A 16,557-nucleotide genomic window follows, 5' to 3' on the forward strand; every position below is an offset into this window, starting at 1 on the left:
CCTGCCGAGCAGGGAGCCCGATGCGGGACTCGATCCTGGGACTCCAGGATCATGACCTGAGCCGAAGGCAGTGACCAAGCCACTGGTAATTCTTGGTCTTACAGTCCCTACTCCACCATTCTTCCCTATCCTTAAACAATAACCATATAAAGACAGTAGACCTATAATCCAACATGTGTCTGACACAACACAGATACCTCATAATACTTATTTAATGAATAAATCAATCAGAAAGCATTTATCATGGACTTAACAATTAAGAAAATGGCAAGACAGACACAGAGATCAAACCACGGGAGTGGGTATTAAAGATGCCAAGAAATGAGCTCTGTAAAGAATGGGGGAACGAATGTGTCCCGGTGATGTCTGAATCTACTCTAGATAGGAATTCAACTCTGAAAATAATATAGGGGATTCATTTAGGTGAAGGTAGAAGAAATAGCCAGAGGAAATGTATTCAAAAATTGCAGAGTCAAAAATATCCCTCTTCTGGGCATGAATTTGTGTGACATGATTGGAATATGTTTGATTAAATAAATGTTATCTACTTAAAAGAAAAGCCCCCAAAACATCAGGGCTGTCTTAGAGACTCATTTGTAGACAGGAACTCTGGCAAATATGGTTTTGTGAAACCCATTTTATCATATAGAAAAATGGAAGCTTACTCAAGACTTACAGAAAGCAGTGACAAAAATCAGAGCTACGTAGTAGAACAATGACTTGTCTCTGAGGTGCAGTCTTTACTGGATGAAATAATGAATGAAAGCCAGGAGATTAGTTAGCAGCTTTGCTTCACTTAATAATTAAAAAAAAAAAAAAAAAAAAAACAGGTTGAACAAAGGAAACGGAAAAAGCAGAAATACATAAAGTCATTGAAATGGAAGAATTAATAAGTGATTGGGCAGGAAGCTGAAGATACAGATGAAATAAAAGCAAAATCAAACATGAATCACAGGCTCCTGGCTCAACTGATATTAGTGGTAGAAATAAGGTAGATGGAGAACAAAGCTCTCCTAAGGAGAAAATAATGAGATCAAAGTAGGACAGATTCCATTTTAAATGATTTCAGAACACGTACATGCCCCCACCTACAGAAGGCTACACCATCCTCCCAGATCTGGGCAGGACCCTAGTGCCGGGACTGGCGGAAGCTTCTCTCCCACCCAGGATTATAGGTTCACCCAACAAGGGGGTGCATAACACCTAGTGCTGAGAGGAGGCTGGAGGCAGATGACAGGAGGGGACCACGAGTCCTTTTCTCAGGTCAGCAACACCACGGAGAGGATGGGGCACATGCTCGGTGGCCATGGCTATTTCCATCTGATGCCAGGTGCACCTGGCTGCATTAAGAGGGCCAGGGATGGGTCCAGCAGAAAATATGGGAGTAAGAATGCAAGAAAAATGCAGAATGGAGCCACCCGGATTGAAGTTGATGCTATGAGAGTAATAAATACATTCTCCAAGAAAGAAAACATAATCAGATAAGCTAAAACCTGGGAAATAAATCCTCAGGTTTGGGCCCTCTTGAGGATGGGCCAGGGGCTGAGGGGGAAGAGAAGGACTGAGGGGCAGAAGAGAAATCTGCTAGGCATGTGGTTCAGAGCAAAAGAAGTATTCAATGCAGAGAAGGAAATTGAAAGGTAGAGGATTTTTTTAGCTGAAGGAGAGGCAGAAGGGAAGGGGGAGAGAGAGAGAGAGAGAGACTCAAGCAGACTCCCCACTGAGCGTGGAGCTGGCCGGGGGCTCAATCTCACGACCCTGAGATCATGACCTGAGCCCAAACCAAGAGTTGATCACTCAAACTACTGAGCCAACCAGGCACCTCTGTTTTCTGGTTTTTAACCCTATAGAAGCATGAGGCTATATTAATTGTCTTAATTTTTAGGTTTTTTTTTTTTTTTTTTGCTTCTGCTTGTGAGATTCTCTATTCTTAAAATTAAATGTTTCACTGGTATATATTGAGAAATTCTTTTGTCTGTATTGTGTCTGGTATATAATGGCCCCTTTCAACCTGCAAACTCATAGAGTTCATCACCCCAGGATAGTTTTAAATAGTATAAGGGCTCCAAAGTGATTGGGTGGTCTCACCTCCTAAAGCCCCTACTGACCAGCTGTGAGTAATTCACCATGACTCTGTCCCTGGAGTTCTCGCATTTGTAAAAGGAAGACAAAACAACATAATTGAACTTTATACCCTGTGAATAGCAGCTGTACATTGTCCCTTCGCTGAGCAACCACAGTTCTATTATTTACTTCTATCAGTTTGACTACTTAGATACTTCATATAAGTAGAATCATGCAGTATTCGTGCTTCACTTCCTGGTTTATTTCAACATAGCATAATATCCTCAGGGTTCATCCATATTGTCACAAATGGCAGGATTTTATCATTTTTTAAGGCTGGATAATATTCCATTATATATATATATATCACTTTTTTTTTTATCCACTCGTCCACTGATGGACATTTAGGTTCTTTCCTCATCTAAGCCATTGTGAATAATGCTTCAGTGAACGTGGGAGTGTAAGTATTACTTTCAGATCCTGATTTCAATAAAAAATAATCCTGGATGTATACCTAGAAGTAGGATTGCTGGGTTGTAGGGCAGCTCTATTTTTAATTTTTTGATGGACCTCCATACTGTTTTCCATAGTGGCTGCATTTACATTTACATTCCTATCAATAGTGTACAAGAGTTCCAATTTTTCCACATCCCTGCTAACATTTTTTATCTTCTGGATTTTTTTGATAATAGCCGTCCTAGCTGGTGTGAGGTGATATCTCACTGTGGTTTTGATTTGCATCTACCTGATGATCAGTGATGTTGAGCATCTTTTTGAGTGTCTTTTAGCCATCTGGATGTCTTCTTTGGCGAAATCTCTATTCAAGTTCTTTGCCTATTTTTAACGAGATTATTTTTGTTATTGTTGTTCTAGAGATCTGCCATACAACACGGAACCTATAGTTAAAAACACTGCGTTGTACACTTAAAAATATGTTTAGGCGTACCTGGGTCATTCAGTTGTTAAGCGTCTGCCTTTGGCTCAGGTCATGATCTCAGGGTCCTGGGATCGAGCCCCACATCAGGCTCCCTGCTCAGCGGGAAGCCTGCTTCTCCCTCTCCTACTCCCCCTGCTTGTGTTCCCTCTCTCGCTCTGTCTCTCTCTCTGTCAAATAAATAAATAAAATCTTTAAAAATATATACATTTAAAAAGTAGATCTCATATTAAATGTTCTTACCACAATAAAAAAAATAGTACTTTTTCAGATCGGTATGAAGATTAGATGATAACATTTGTGTGTAGCAACTAATGCCTGTCATATAGTAAATATTCAGTAATTATTCTCTATCATTGTTTTTATATTTACTCTGGTCTTTTCCAGGCTTTGAGTCTCTGATATTTGTCTTCTATATTTATTGTTTATATTCTGATACCTTCTCTCTTTTCTTTTTGTCTGTGTTTTGGGAGAGCCTGTAAAGGTCAGAGGTCTAGTCAGTTGAGCATGGGTTGGGGGATGAGTAAGATGTGGGGCAGTGGAGAAAGAGCTGGGCCTCTGAACCGTCACTATGACCACTTTTCCAGCTTCATCTCTTCTCAGGGTGTGTTCACAATAGAAGAACCAGAGGTGAGTGTTCTGTACTCGGGTTTCTGGTTGACCAGACCAACAGTACAACTGCATGGGACAGGTCGTGTGGCTTCAACCTGGCTCTTCCACCCAGCATGATAATGTAGGGCTTTTCACCCCCATTCTCTCCCCAGCTCCAAGCTGTCCTTACTGCAGAGTCAAAGAATCCCAAAGCATTCAGGGAAATCTCCATGCCAAGAGTATTATTAGCCATACTGGGGACTGACACGTCAGGGAGATTCCCATACAGCCATGATCATTATTAAGAGTGAAATATCCTGAGAAAGTCTAGCACAGCAGGATTTTATGAGCACATAGCAATAAGAATGAAATGCAATGACCTAAAACTCAATGAACATAGGAAGAAAGAGAAAATAATAATATCATTATATAAATTTATTTATTTATTTATTTATTTATTTGACAGAGAGAAACACAGCAAGTGAGGGAGCACAAGCAGGGGGAGTGGGAGAGGGAGAAGCAGGCCTCCCGCCGAGCAGGGAGCCCAACGCGGGGCTCGATCCCAGGACCCTGGGATCATGACCTGAGCCAAAGGCAGACGCTTAATGACTGAGCCGCCCAGGTGCCCCTGAAATTTTTTTAAAAAGCAAAAATGCATGCAATATACAACAGTTAGGTTTTCCTCCCATAATGCTGCACAGTAAACAATATCAGAATACCACTAGTTCATTATAACAAAGACATATATTCCTATTAGTAAATGTTTGAGGCAGCTAAGGGTTGGCTGGCCTTGCTTTCAGGCTGAAGGTTAGCCTCAAGTCTGGTCCACATACCTCTTTCTTCAGGGACCCATGTTTAAACTAGCCTGCTCTGTGCACAGGGAAGGACAGGACAACGAGAGAACTTGCCTAACCACACGGTCACATGTCCAGTTGTATGTCCCGGTCTTTCACAGTCCATTGACCAAAGCAAGTCCCACAACCACACCCAGAATCGATGAGGCCAGAAGTGGAGAAAGAAGGAGTGGGCATTTACTGAACAGTTGTGCAATGTACCACAACAGTCTAGTTAAAAGATATTCCTTAAATTCATTGAAATGGTTGCCTTTGAAGAAGAGGTAGGAGTGAGGTGTGAGGATAAAAGGACATAAAGAAATGAGAAGTAAATATGCCTTGATCCACCGATGGCAATGTTTCATAAGCTGTGGATTATATTTAACTTAAATCTCTATCCTTATGTTCAAAACAAAATAAAAATCCCCCAATATTTATTGCATGTGTGTGCATCCAATATTAATTAAGGGTATTGCATGAAGTATTAAGGACTAACATTGTTGTTTCTTCGCCTTGGAATTTCAAACTTGAAGAGTTGGAAATCAAGTTAAGTAGAAATGACAAACCATAAAAAACTCTAGGAAATAAATCTTTAGGGTGCTCTGAAATTAGACAAAAGGGAGCTTGCTTTTGTCTGGAAAGTCAAGGAAGTTTCTGGAAAAAGTGACGGAAAGCTGAGATCTGAAAGAAAAGGAGGTGTTTCCAATGCAAAGTGATATGGCAGAATTAGACCCTAAAGTTGGAGGAAGAAAAATAATTTTCAAAAACCGAAAGGAGGTAATTTTGCCAGGAGTCTGGAGAGGTAAAGCTGAGTCAGAACCTGTAGAGTCTGATAGGCTTGAAGATAGTGCCAAGATTTCCTTTCCTAAGAAAAAAGGAGGTTTTAAGGCAGAAGGGACAGGATCACTAGTTATTAGCTCTCCTTTGGTTTCCCTATTTTCAAGTTCCTTTGGGTTTATGAGTTCCTTTTTTTTGAAGAAAGTTGAATGTGTGCCCACTGTTATTTTTAGAAATTTCTACAGTGTATCTCAATGAAGAAATTTTACAAGGAACGTATTACTTGTAACTTGATGTCTTGAGGGGATTGAGTTATGTTTACCTTTGAAAAACGTATTTCCCAAAAGATTTAGAGTTAAATTAGCCTGAAGCAAATACTTCTTAGGATCTTGAATAGTTATGTTGATACCACATCGGTAAAAACTGAACAGTATGCATATTTTATGTTATATTAGGTCAATGACATCGGCACAAGGAACTTGTCCGTGAGATGTTGACTCACTGTTGTCAACACCTGGTAGATACTGCAGGTGTCAGACAGTGGGGAGGGGAGAGGAAGAAAGAAAAGCGCATGTCTTCTCAGTGGTCACGTGCAGAGTTTGACTTTCCTAATGTCTTTTAAGGATACCTTAGCATTCGATCAGATCCACTAAAAAAGCCATTATGACTGCAGAAAACAATACAAACCACTTTGCAGTAATCCCTAATGCTAAATCATACTTGGGAGGTTTGGTGAATTACACTGTTATAAAATAAATCAGATTAGTTGCTTTCGAAGACATTGGGAAAAAGGATTTTGGAAACCACATCAGGGAGAAGAATCATTGTATACTTGAAAACAAATTACTTAATGTTTGTGTGTAATGGTAATAATAGGTTTAGAATTCCCTGATATAATGCTGTTGCCGTTATTATGAAGAAAATTGTGTGGGTCTGAATAAGTAATTTCTTGATAATTGTGTATATAAGAAAAATTACTGAGTCAAGATATCCCCTGATATTAAGAACTTAATTATTTTGGTCCATTATAGGCTCATTGAAATTCCCTCTGTTTGCAAGTTTGGAACATCTTTCATACAGACCTGCAATTACCTTCTGTAGTAATTAATTACATTCTCACCATCATTAAGTCAAAACATATCATGTTTAATGCTCACTGTAGAAATGGAGGTCAAAAGTAAAAATGAACTGAGTAATAAAGAAAATGATTGAAATCTTAATGTTCTATTTTCTTGATATAAATTTACATTTATTCTGCCACATTAATTATACCCACAATGTCATATAATAAATGTGTTATTGTTTGATGTAAAAAATCGACTATCAGCACTATGATGATGGGATTTTTTTTTTTTTGTCTGTTATGTTCCCCTCATCTAGGAAAAATGCCTGGTTCAGAGCATCACTGTATCACCACAGTGCTGTCTATGTGCTGAATACATGACCTTTCCAGTAGTATTATCTCATACTAATATTTATTGAGCCTTACACGGTCAAATTTAGTAGAGAAAAGGACATCACAAGGTTGACATGTCTTTCACATTTTGGAAACCACACTCTATTTAAATAAGTCACATACTACCTCAAATCATATTTGGAAAGAAGCCTAATACATGAACAAACAAATCAATTAATTCATTTATTAATAGGTGATATTAGATCATGTCCTTCCTGAGGGCAATTAGGGTTGGCAAACATCCCAAGTCCTTCAAAGCTATTGACTAATGCCACCAGGGTTGGCATTTCTGTTTAACCAGGAAAAATGATATTGTACTGCAGCTACTTTACTTCTTTAAACCTCATCTTCAAGTAAGAATAATAAGAACATTGTGCTGGATTGGTACTTGGCTTTGATGAAGAATGAAAGCACTTAGCCAATGTCGGGCACGTAAATGGTAGTTGGTATTTCCTCATCATCATCCTTCCTTTCAGGGAGATGTCAAACTTCCCGAACTCTGCGTCGGGTTTGGTACAGTTCTTATCTGCTCAGCATTTATTAACTTTAAGATATCAATCCCTGGACTCATGAAGTATTTCTAGTGTCATCTATGATAGTGTTCAATTTGAGAATAAAGTTTTCATGAAAACACCATGCTATTTGGGTCTCTACAATGCCCCCCCAAATAAATATGTACATTTTTTTAGATTTTATTTATTTATTTGACAGACAGAGAGAGCGTGCAAGCATGAGCAGGGGCGGGCATGAGAGGGAGAAGCAGACTGCCCGCTGAGCAGGGAGCCCACACGTGGGGCTCAATCCCAGGATCCTGGGATCATGACCTGAGCCGAAGGCAGATGCTTAACCGACTGAGCCACCCAGGTGCCCCAAATATGTACATATTTTAGTAAAGTTTTTTTAAAACCAACAATTACAAGGTATTTCATTTAAATAGACATCTTCAGCTGATGTCACTTCATAATGATACATCTCTATTTTTATTCCTTTGACTGGAAGAAAAAATATCCCAAATCTTGACAAATAAATTACATTTCAGCTTGTCACTCTAATACTCAAATGATATACCAGATTGGACTCCGCATATGACACCATCACTATGATCCCTATAAAGTGGAATACAGGAGCGCCTGGGTGGCTCAGTTGGTTAAGCAACTGCCTTCGGCTCAGGTCATGATCTCAGGGTCCTGGGATTGAGCCCCGCATCCGCCTCCCTGCTCGGCGGGAAGCCTGCTTCTCCCTTTCCCACTCCCCCTGCTTGTGTTCCCTCTCTCGCTGTCTCTCTCTCTGTCAAATAAATAAATAAAATCTTTAAAAAATAAAAATAAAAAAAAGTGGAATACATGTGGAAGGCACATCTCATACTCATAGGTAGGTGCCGACAGTGAGGTAGGAAGTCCACTTGATTATCAACCTGAAGACCTGTAATCTAGTTCTAGCACCTTCAATTGGTAACACCCATACTTCTCCTTTACAGCTTTTATCAGAAATGTTAGTATGTAGTTGTGTTTATCTGTGCAACTTTTGTCTCTCCCCTCAATGCCATTATGAGGCCCATAAATACAGAAGCACATCTGTCTTTTTCATCATTGCCTATCATTCTGAGAGATAAATAATAGCCATAGATGAGAATCTATGACCAGATATTAGTGGGCTTTAAACTGAAAACATGCCAACAATTTAGCCATTTTCTAAGGTTAGTAAATTCTTAGAGGTCCTCCAGACCATATACAAAATTACTTATGTAATGATGATTCTCACAGTTACTGAAAAATTAGTCAGAAATCTCAATCTTGTTCAACAATAGGTTAACCCACAATGTAACTCGGATTTGACACATTGCACAATGAAGTTAGTGTAAGAAAGCATCATTCGTTCCTGATAATATAAGTCATATGAGGATTCCTTTATTGGAAAAATCCAGAGGATTATGTCATTATTTTAAAGGATGGTCTGAACAACAGAATGTATTAAATATAATTAAAGGAGTAACAGAATATAAGGACAGAAGCTGAGAAGTATGGTGGAGATAAAGTTTTATATTCATCCAGTCCAGAAAAAAAAAAAATTCATGATGATAGTTTCATTTCTGAAATATTGTATTCAGGGATCTTTTTGGAAAAAAATGTTTATTCTCCTCCTATCTTCTACTTTTGGGAGCTTTGTTTCCATAGGTTCCATTATCATCTCTTTTCTTTTTCTTTTTTTTATTTTTTTAAAGATTTTATTTATTTATTTGACAGAGAGAGAGATAGCGAGAGCAGGAACACAAGCAGGGGGAGTGGGAGAGGGAGAAGCAGGCTTCCTGCCAAACAGGGAGCCCGATGTGGGACTTGATCCCAGGACCCTGGGATCATGACCTGAGCTGAAGGCAGACGCTTAACAACTGAGCCACCCAGGCGCCCTATCATCTCTTTTCTGATGCATTTTCCCCAAACAAAAATCACTGATATAATCTCCACTTCTTTTCTGCTCTCAAAAAATGTGCACATGACCACTGCAAGCAGGGACTTGGGTGACGTATATTTTCAACCACAGTGGGAGTTCCACATTCAGCCACACCCCCATGTAAGTGATGTCCCTGGAGTTGGGCATCTTGGCAGCTCGGGACACACATACGCATAAGCATGACCATATCTTAAGTGTTCATTTAACAAATTATTTTTGATCTCTTAATGGCAAGGCAAAAAAAATCATCTGCTCTAACAGAGCTCACAGTCAGGGGACAGAGATATGCTGCAAACCTGTGAACAAGTAAATATGAAATGTAAATTCAGATAAGGTTACATAGTCTAAAGAAAATACAATAAGGATTGACTCAAGTGGTTTATGACTGGGTAGAGACAGAGGAGGGGTCATCTGAGACCTGGGTGTTGGGAGGAACTAGCCTCACAAGAGTGATGCCAAGAGTGAACAACACACAGAGGAGTGTTGGGGTAGATGTGAGCTTGGTGATCTAGGAGGCCATTCTTGCTGAATTACTGCTAATGATCATCAAGAAGGTAGGGATATGAGATGAACTCCATCTTCCCAACTCAGTTTTCATTCCGGTACCCTCAGGACTCAGCTGTGTCTAGTCAGAAGACATGTCAAATGAATGAATGAATGAATGAACCCTCATCTAATGAATTAATCCCTGTACTATGAAACATATGAGCAAGATGATAAGTATTAGATAAGAGGTAATTTATAACATTTTCAATTGCTGATATTATATATAATTTTTACATTTAAATTTACATAATTTTTAATTTCCAGAGTCTCTGTGATGCAAGGTCCAAGTTTCCCACACCCCTTGAATGGTTAAGCTTCCACTAATATCATGGTTCTTTTTCGAAAATTTGTTTAGGGAAATATATCCCTCTAAAGGAGAATGTGTCACTTATTTGAAAATTCAGGAAAAAAATATCTCAAACTCTTGTGGTGAATGGAAGTGACATTAAGAAGGATTGCTGTACCAGCACCTCATTAGTCTTCCCAAATCATGGTTATCTGAAGTCATACTTGCTCCAATAGATGGATAAGGTCAGTGGGATTTATAGAAAGCACTGTCACAGTAAGTGAGGAGAGTTCAGAAAAGCTGTCCTGCTATGCTTCTCACATGTCCTCACTTTCCATAAAATTTTAAGAAGGAACCCATTGTATTTACCCTTCAAAAGTCTCCAAGAAGCATAATGATAGTATACTCTATTTTTGCCACCCCTGCTGAGAAGAGACTCTTTGCAGAGAATTTTACCACCATCGTATTGAATTCATGTTTATTATGTTTTGTTTTGTTGCAATTTTTTTTTCTTTTGACAATGTCTCTTGTGGTGGCTAGGTAAATAGAGCAAAATTCTAAAATTGTTTAGTCTTTTTTTATGTGATATTGCATACATATTATGAGATCACCCACTAACATTCTATAAATCACATTGGACCACCATCTGTTTTATAGTACTTTTTTGAAATATTACATTGCCTGCAAAGTCAAAATACATTCTACCTCGTGATATTAGGATATCTGTACTAAGGAAGAGACATGGTAGTTTAGGTAGTTGACTAAAGAATAAAATTAAATGGATTCCATTATGTGGCTGTCTAAAGTATTTGTCTTCATTCATGGTGACCTAACACCATAGACAATTTGTTTTATTCTCTTGAGCCCACAGTTGGAATGCATTTCTAAACAACTATGATAAATAAGGGCCTGGAGACAGAAGGAAAGGCAAGAAAAGAATCCCTCAGATGCTACAAAAAGAATTAGAACTATCTTTTTATTTTATCAGTTAAAGACGTAATTCAAAAGGTACTATGAATACGTTGGCTTTAGTAAAGAGAGCATGCTGAGTCTAACGAACATACTTTAAGTTTCTGGATAACTAATTTGTGAATGGAGCAAGAGTTTTAGTTATACTACAGATGGAGTGGGTGCTGAATCTTACAGAAACTCTGAAATTTTTTCTTGAAACAGTTTGTGCTGTAATTTTGCTCTTTCTTCCTTCATTTTTCTTCATGGGACATGTGCTGCATAACTTTCTGGGCAGTGCGCTAAGGCAGGATTTACGAGAGCTTCCGATTCTAGAGCATTTTTCCCAAGTAGCTTTGCTCATTCTCATGTTGAAGGACTGTTGCCTTTAGGATATCATAGATAAATGTCAAGTTGGGTTCATGTGTAAGGACCTGTGTTATAGGATGAGTCCTGTTTCATTTGCGTAATAACACTGAAATGTACTAGCTGAGGAAATTCAGAAATGAGCTAACTCTTAAAGCCTTGATTTCCTTTTTTGTAAGCTATGGTTGCTGTTCATACCAACTCCTGGATTTCTTATAAGCATACACATGATAACACATGAAATGCACATTATTGGATAATGTAGTAAAGCATGCAAATGGACTGCTAACAACTCCTGCCATTATCATTATTTTTAAAATTTTTAGATTTGAGTGTACTTGACACACAATGTCTTACGAGTTCAGGTATATGATACAGTGATTCACTTTATACATTATGCTGTGCACACCCCAAGTGTAGCTCTCATCTGTCACCATAAACATTATTATAATGACTCTATTCTCTATACTGTGCCTTTCATCCTCCTGACTTACTCATCCCATAACTGGAAGCCTGTGTCTCCCCTCCCCTTCACCCATTTTGCCCATCCCCCCACCTCCTTCCCTCTGGCAACCCTCTGTTTGTTCTCTGCATTTATGGGTCTGATTCTGCTTTTCGTTTGTTTATTCATTTGTTTTGTTTTTTAGGTTCCACATGTCAGTGCATGATATGGTTATTTGTTATTTCTTATTCTGACTTATTTCACTTAGCATAACACCCTCTAGGTTCATCCATGTTGTCACGAATGGCAAGATCTCATCCTTTTTTGTGGCTGAATAATATTCCAGTATATAATATGTAATTACATCTATCAGTGGACACTTGAGTTGCTTCCATATCTTGGCTATTGTAAATAATGCTGCTATAAACATAGGGGCGCATATACCTTTTTGAATTAGTATTTTTGTATTCTTTGGTAATTCCAGTAGTGGAATTGCTGGATCATAGGGAAGCTCTATTTTTAATTTTTTGAAGAGCCTCTATATTGTTTTCCATAGTGGTGGCACCAGTTTGTATTCCCACAAACAGTGCATGAGGGTTCCTTTTTCTCCACATCCTCGCCAACACCTATTGTTTCTTGTGTTTTTTATTTTCGCCATTCTGACAGGTGAGAGGTGATATCTCATTGTAGTTTTGATTTGCATTTCCCTGCTGATGAATGATGTTGAACATCTTTTCATGCGTCTTTGGCCGTTTATCTTTGACAAGTATCTGTTCATGTCTTCTGCACATTTTTAATTGGATTATTTGGGTTTTTTGGTGTTAAGTTGCTTAAGTTCTTGATATATTTTGGATGCTAATTAACCCTTAATCAGTTATGTCTTTTGCAAATATCTTCTCCCATTCAGTAGGTTGTCTTTTAGTTTTGTTTATCATTTCCTTTGCTGTGCAGAAGCTTTTATTTTCCCTTGCCTCAGGAGACATATCTAGAAAAAAAATGTTGGAGAAATTATGGTCTGTGCTCTCTTCTAGGATTTTTATGGTTTTAAGTATCACATTTAACTCTTTAATCCATTTTGAATTTATTTTTATATATGGTATAAGAAAGTAGTCCATTTTCATTCTTTTGCATGTTGCTGTCCAGTTTTCCCAATACCATTTGTTGAAGAGACTTTTTCCCACTGCATATTATTTTTCTTAAAGATTTATTTATTTTAGAGAGAGAGAGAGAGCTCACAAGCAGGGGGAGGGGCAGAGGGAGAGGGAGACAAATCCTCAAGCTGATTCCCCGCTGAGCACAGAGCCCAACTCGGGGCTTGATCCCAGGACCCTGAGATCATGACCTGACCCAAAACCAAGAGTCAATGCTTAACCGATTGAGTCACCCAGGTGCCCCTCCCATTGCATATTTTCGCCTCCTTGGTCAAAAATTAATTGACCATATAATCGTGGGTTTATTTCTGGGTTTTCTGTTCTGTTCCATTGATCTATGTGTCTGTTTTTATGGTAGTACCATACTATTTTGATTCCTATAGCTTTGTGTAGTATATTTTAAAATCTGGGATTGTGATACCTCCAGTTTTGTTCTTTTTCAAGATTGCTTTGGCTATTTTAGGTCTTTTCTGGTTCCATATACATTATATGATTGTTTTTTCTAGTTCTGTGAAAAATATTTTTGGTATTTTGAGAGAGATTACCTGAAATTTGTAGATTGTTGGTGGTATGGACATTTTAACAATATTTATTCTCCCAATCCATGAGTATAGAATACTTTTCCATTCGTTTGTGTCACCTCAGTTGATTTCATCAGTGTTTTATAGTCTCCAGAGTACTAGTCTTTCACCTCTTTAGTTAAGTTTATTCTTAGGTATTTTATTAATTTTGATGCAATTGTAAATGGGACTGTTTTCTTAATTTCTCTTTCTGCTATTTCATTATTAATATATAGAAATGCAAAGGATTTCTGTATATTGATTTTGTATCCTGAGACCTTACTGAATTCATTTATTAGTTCTAGTAGTATTTTGGTGGAGTCTTTAGGGTTCTCTATATAATATCATGTCATTTGCAAATAATGAATTTTACTTCTTCCTTACCAATTTGGTTACCTTTTATTTCTTTTTCTTGTCTGATTGCTGTGGCTGGGACTCCTAGCTCTGGGTTGAATAGAAGTGGTGAGAGTGGACATCCTTATCTTATTCCTGATCTTAGGGAGAAAGCTGTCAATTTATGGTTTATATTTTTATATCTCAGGGAAGATAACTTTAATAGAATAAAAGCAGACAGTCAGTTAGGAGTCCACTGCAGGAAACAAGTAGATAGAGGAGATGAGGATGATCTATATTAGGCGTGCTTTCATTGAGATATTAGCAGGACTTGAGGACAGTTTGGTTGCGGAGTCCAAGAGAAAGAGAAGTGTCATTGGCCATCCCTAGGCTTTCAGAGAGACCAACTTGGTAAAAGGTGGAGCCATCGATCTAGAGTGGAGAAGGTATACGTTTGGGAGAGAAATCAGGATGCTGGTTTGGGATATGTCGAGTTAAAAATAGAACACTTAAGTTGAGCATTGTATATATTACTTTGGAGTTTAAAAGATGAGTGTAGCCATAATTTAAATGGGAGTTATGAACACATAGAAGTTGTTTAGAGGCACGAGACTGGAAGAGATTGCAGAGGCTGAATATAGAGGTAGAGAAGGTACACATGCCTGTACCTGAGCCTTGGGAGTGCTTTACTTCAAGGAATTTAGTGGCTTATACAGTGTCTGTTCAGGTTTGTGGTCAAATCTACTACATACTAGCTCTGTGCCCAAATTGTTTACTTGACCTCAAGGGCTGGCTTTAGCATGGAAAAGATTATGTAATTCCAATGTCACTTTATATAATTCAAAATAAGACCAATGTAAACTCTGATGTAAGTGAGGATGCCCAACAGTTTTGACTATTTTTACTGTAGTCTTTAAAAATCTATCAAATATCAATTTCTTTTTTTTAAATACCCTGACTTATCTTGGTATATATCTGGGACAATTCCACATCCTTTCACTCCCTATAAGCCTCAAGTTCATTAACTAAAAATAAAAAATGGGCGGTAGAGTATACATGTATCATCTGTAGTATAGTTCTTGGACATAATAAGCATTCAACAAATGTTAGCTATCATCGGGCTCCCTGTTAGCGGGAAGCCTGCTTCTCCCTCTCCCACTCCCCCTGCTTGTGTTCCCTCTCTCGCTGTGTCTCTCTCTGTCAAATAAATAAATAAAATCTTTAAAAAAGAAAAACAAACAAACAAAAACAAATGTTAGCTATCATTATTTTATTATTATTACTATCATCATCATTAGTAATGTTATCCTAAAGGATTGTTGTGAGGATTAATTTATTTATGAAAAAACCTAGCATGTTTAACAGAACAGAGCAGCTGGTAAATAGTTCTTGTCTCCTCCACTTGTGTACCCATCCCTCCACTTTACAACAGACCTCCACACTCCATCATTCTCTCAGTGTCAGAGTTCACATAGGCACAATAAAAGAACATCATTCTTAATTGTCTCAGAAGGGAAACTACCAAGCAGACATGGGGTTTAGGTCAGATGAGATTCCTATAATTAAAGGAAAGTGGAAGAGAAGATGCCCAAGGCAAACATTAATTCATTATTTTACATAAATAATTTTGAATAACAGGTAGTGAAGATACTTCATTGATTCAGGTGGAGTCATCCACAAGAAACAGAGATTCTGCTGCAGTTCAAACCTGGAAGTGTGAATGCTAAATATGATTTTTCACTTCTAGAAGGCCATGCATTTTATAGATCAGTTTGGCATCATCAATACCCTTTGTTTTCATTTTGTGAAAGTGAATTAGTAATATATAATTTCATTTTAGGGGTTACCTGCAAGTCATGTGAGGTACAGAGTAGATGATGTCCAGTTTCCTTATCCTGCCAGTATTTTTGACGTAGAAGAAGATTCTGGAAGAGTAATAACTCGAGTCAATCTTAACGAAGAGCCTACAACAATTTTTAAGGTCAGTGCAGTGTTTTCCTTACCGTTATCTATTTGATATTTAACTTTTGAGAGTACAGTTTAACAGATGACCATAGTTGTTTCCATTTTTCTCCTTTCAGTTGTTTTTTAAATTAAAAAGTAATGTATATTTTACCACGGATACTTAGAAAATAGAGTTAAGCAGAAAGAAAAAAAACACTTGATGTTTCACATCTTGGAGATAACTAGAATTTAGCAGTTTAATATCTATCCTTATGATGACATTCCATACAAATGCAAGTATACACATATGTGTTTGAAAATAATATGATCCTATTATTCATACCACTTTTTTTACTTAATAATATATTACCCAGGACAATAAATACTGTTAATGGTATTTTTTTAATGGTTGAGTGATGTTCTACTGTATGAATGCACTATTATTTTTTTTGCCTAACACTTTGTTGATGGATAATTAGGCTGTTTCTCATTTTTTTGTTATAATAATATTTGCTGTTGTGAAATTCCTTGTGCAAATATTATCTGCCACTTCCCTGACATTTGTCCTTAATGTAAGTACTGAGAGGCAAAATTATTGAATCAAGTTTATATACTCACGTTAAGTTATACTTCAGGAAAATTTGAAATATTACTACCATTCACTATTATCATAAATAATCTATTTTATTAAATGTTTGAGTGTTACCATTTTCTGTAATTACTTAGAATAATTTCTTTTGTTGTGAATAAAGCCTGTGACCCTGCATTGAGGAAATGCCCTCGTTGGTTAACCTTGTGCGTGTCAGTGAGTACTGTGCCTCACAGAATCCTACCACTGTGGGAGCAATTGTTCTGTTTGTAAAGTGTTAACCCAAGGG

The 16,557-nt window shown here is 37.6% G+C and overlaps 1 protein-coding gene across 17 annotated transcripts in view; it reads left to right on the top strand.

Moving 5' to 3' along the window:
• PCDH15 (protocadherin related 15) overlaps positions 1-16,557 on the top strand; it is an 813,949-nt gene that overhangs the window by 628,554 nt on the left and 168,838 nt on the right. For all 17 annotated transcript variants that reach the window (XM_021696071.1, XM_021696072.1, XM_044916450.1 and 14 more), the window contains one exon: positions 15,576-15,716. In XM_021696071.1, coding sequence (XP_021551746.1) covers positions 15,576-15,716 — 141 coding nt within the window. The remainder of the gene's footprint in view (positions 1-15,575; positions 15,717-16,557) is intronic.

The sequence above is a fragment of the Neomonachus schauinslandi genome, chromosome 6 (genome assembly GCF_002201575.2).
Source record: "Neomonachus schauinslandi chromosome 6, ASM220157v2, whole genome shotgun sequence".
Taxonomy (NCBI): domain Eukaryota; kingdom Metazoa; phylum Chordata; class Mammalia; order Carnivora; family Phocidae; genus Neomonachus; species Neomonachus schauinslandi.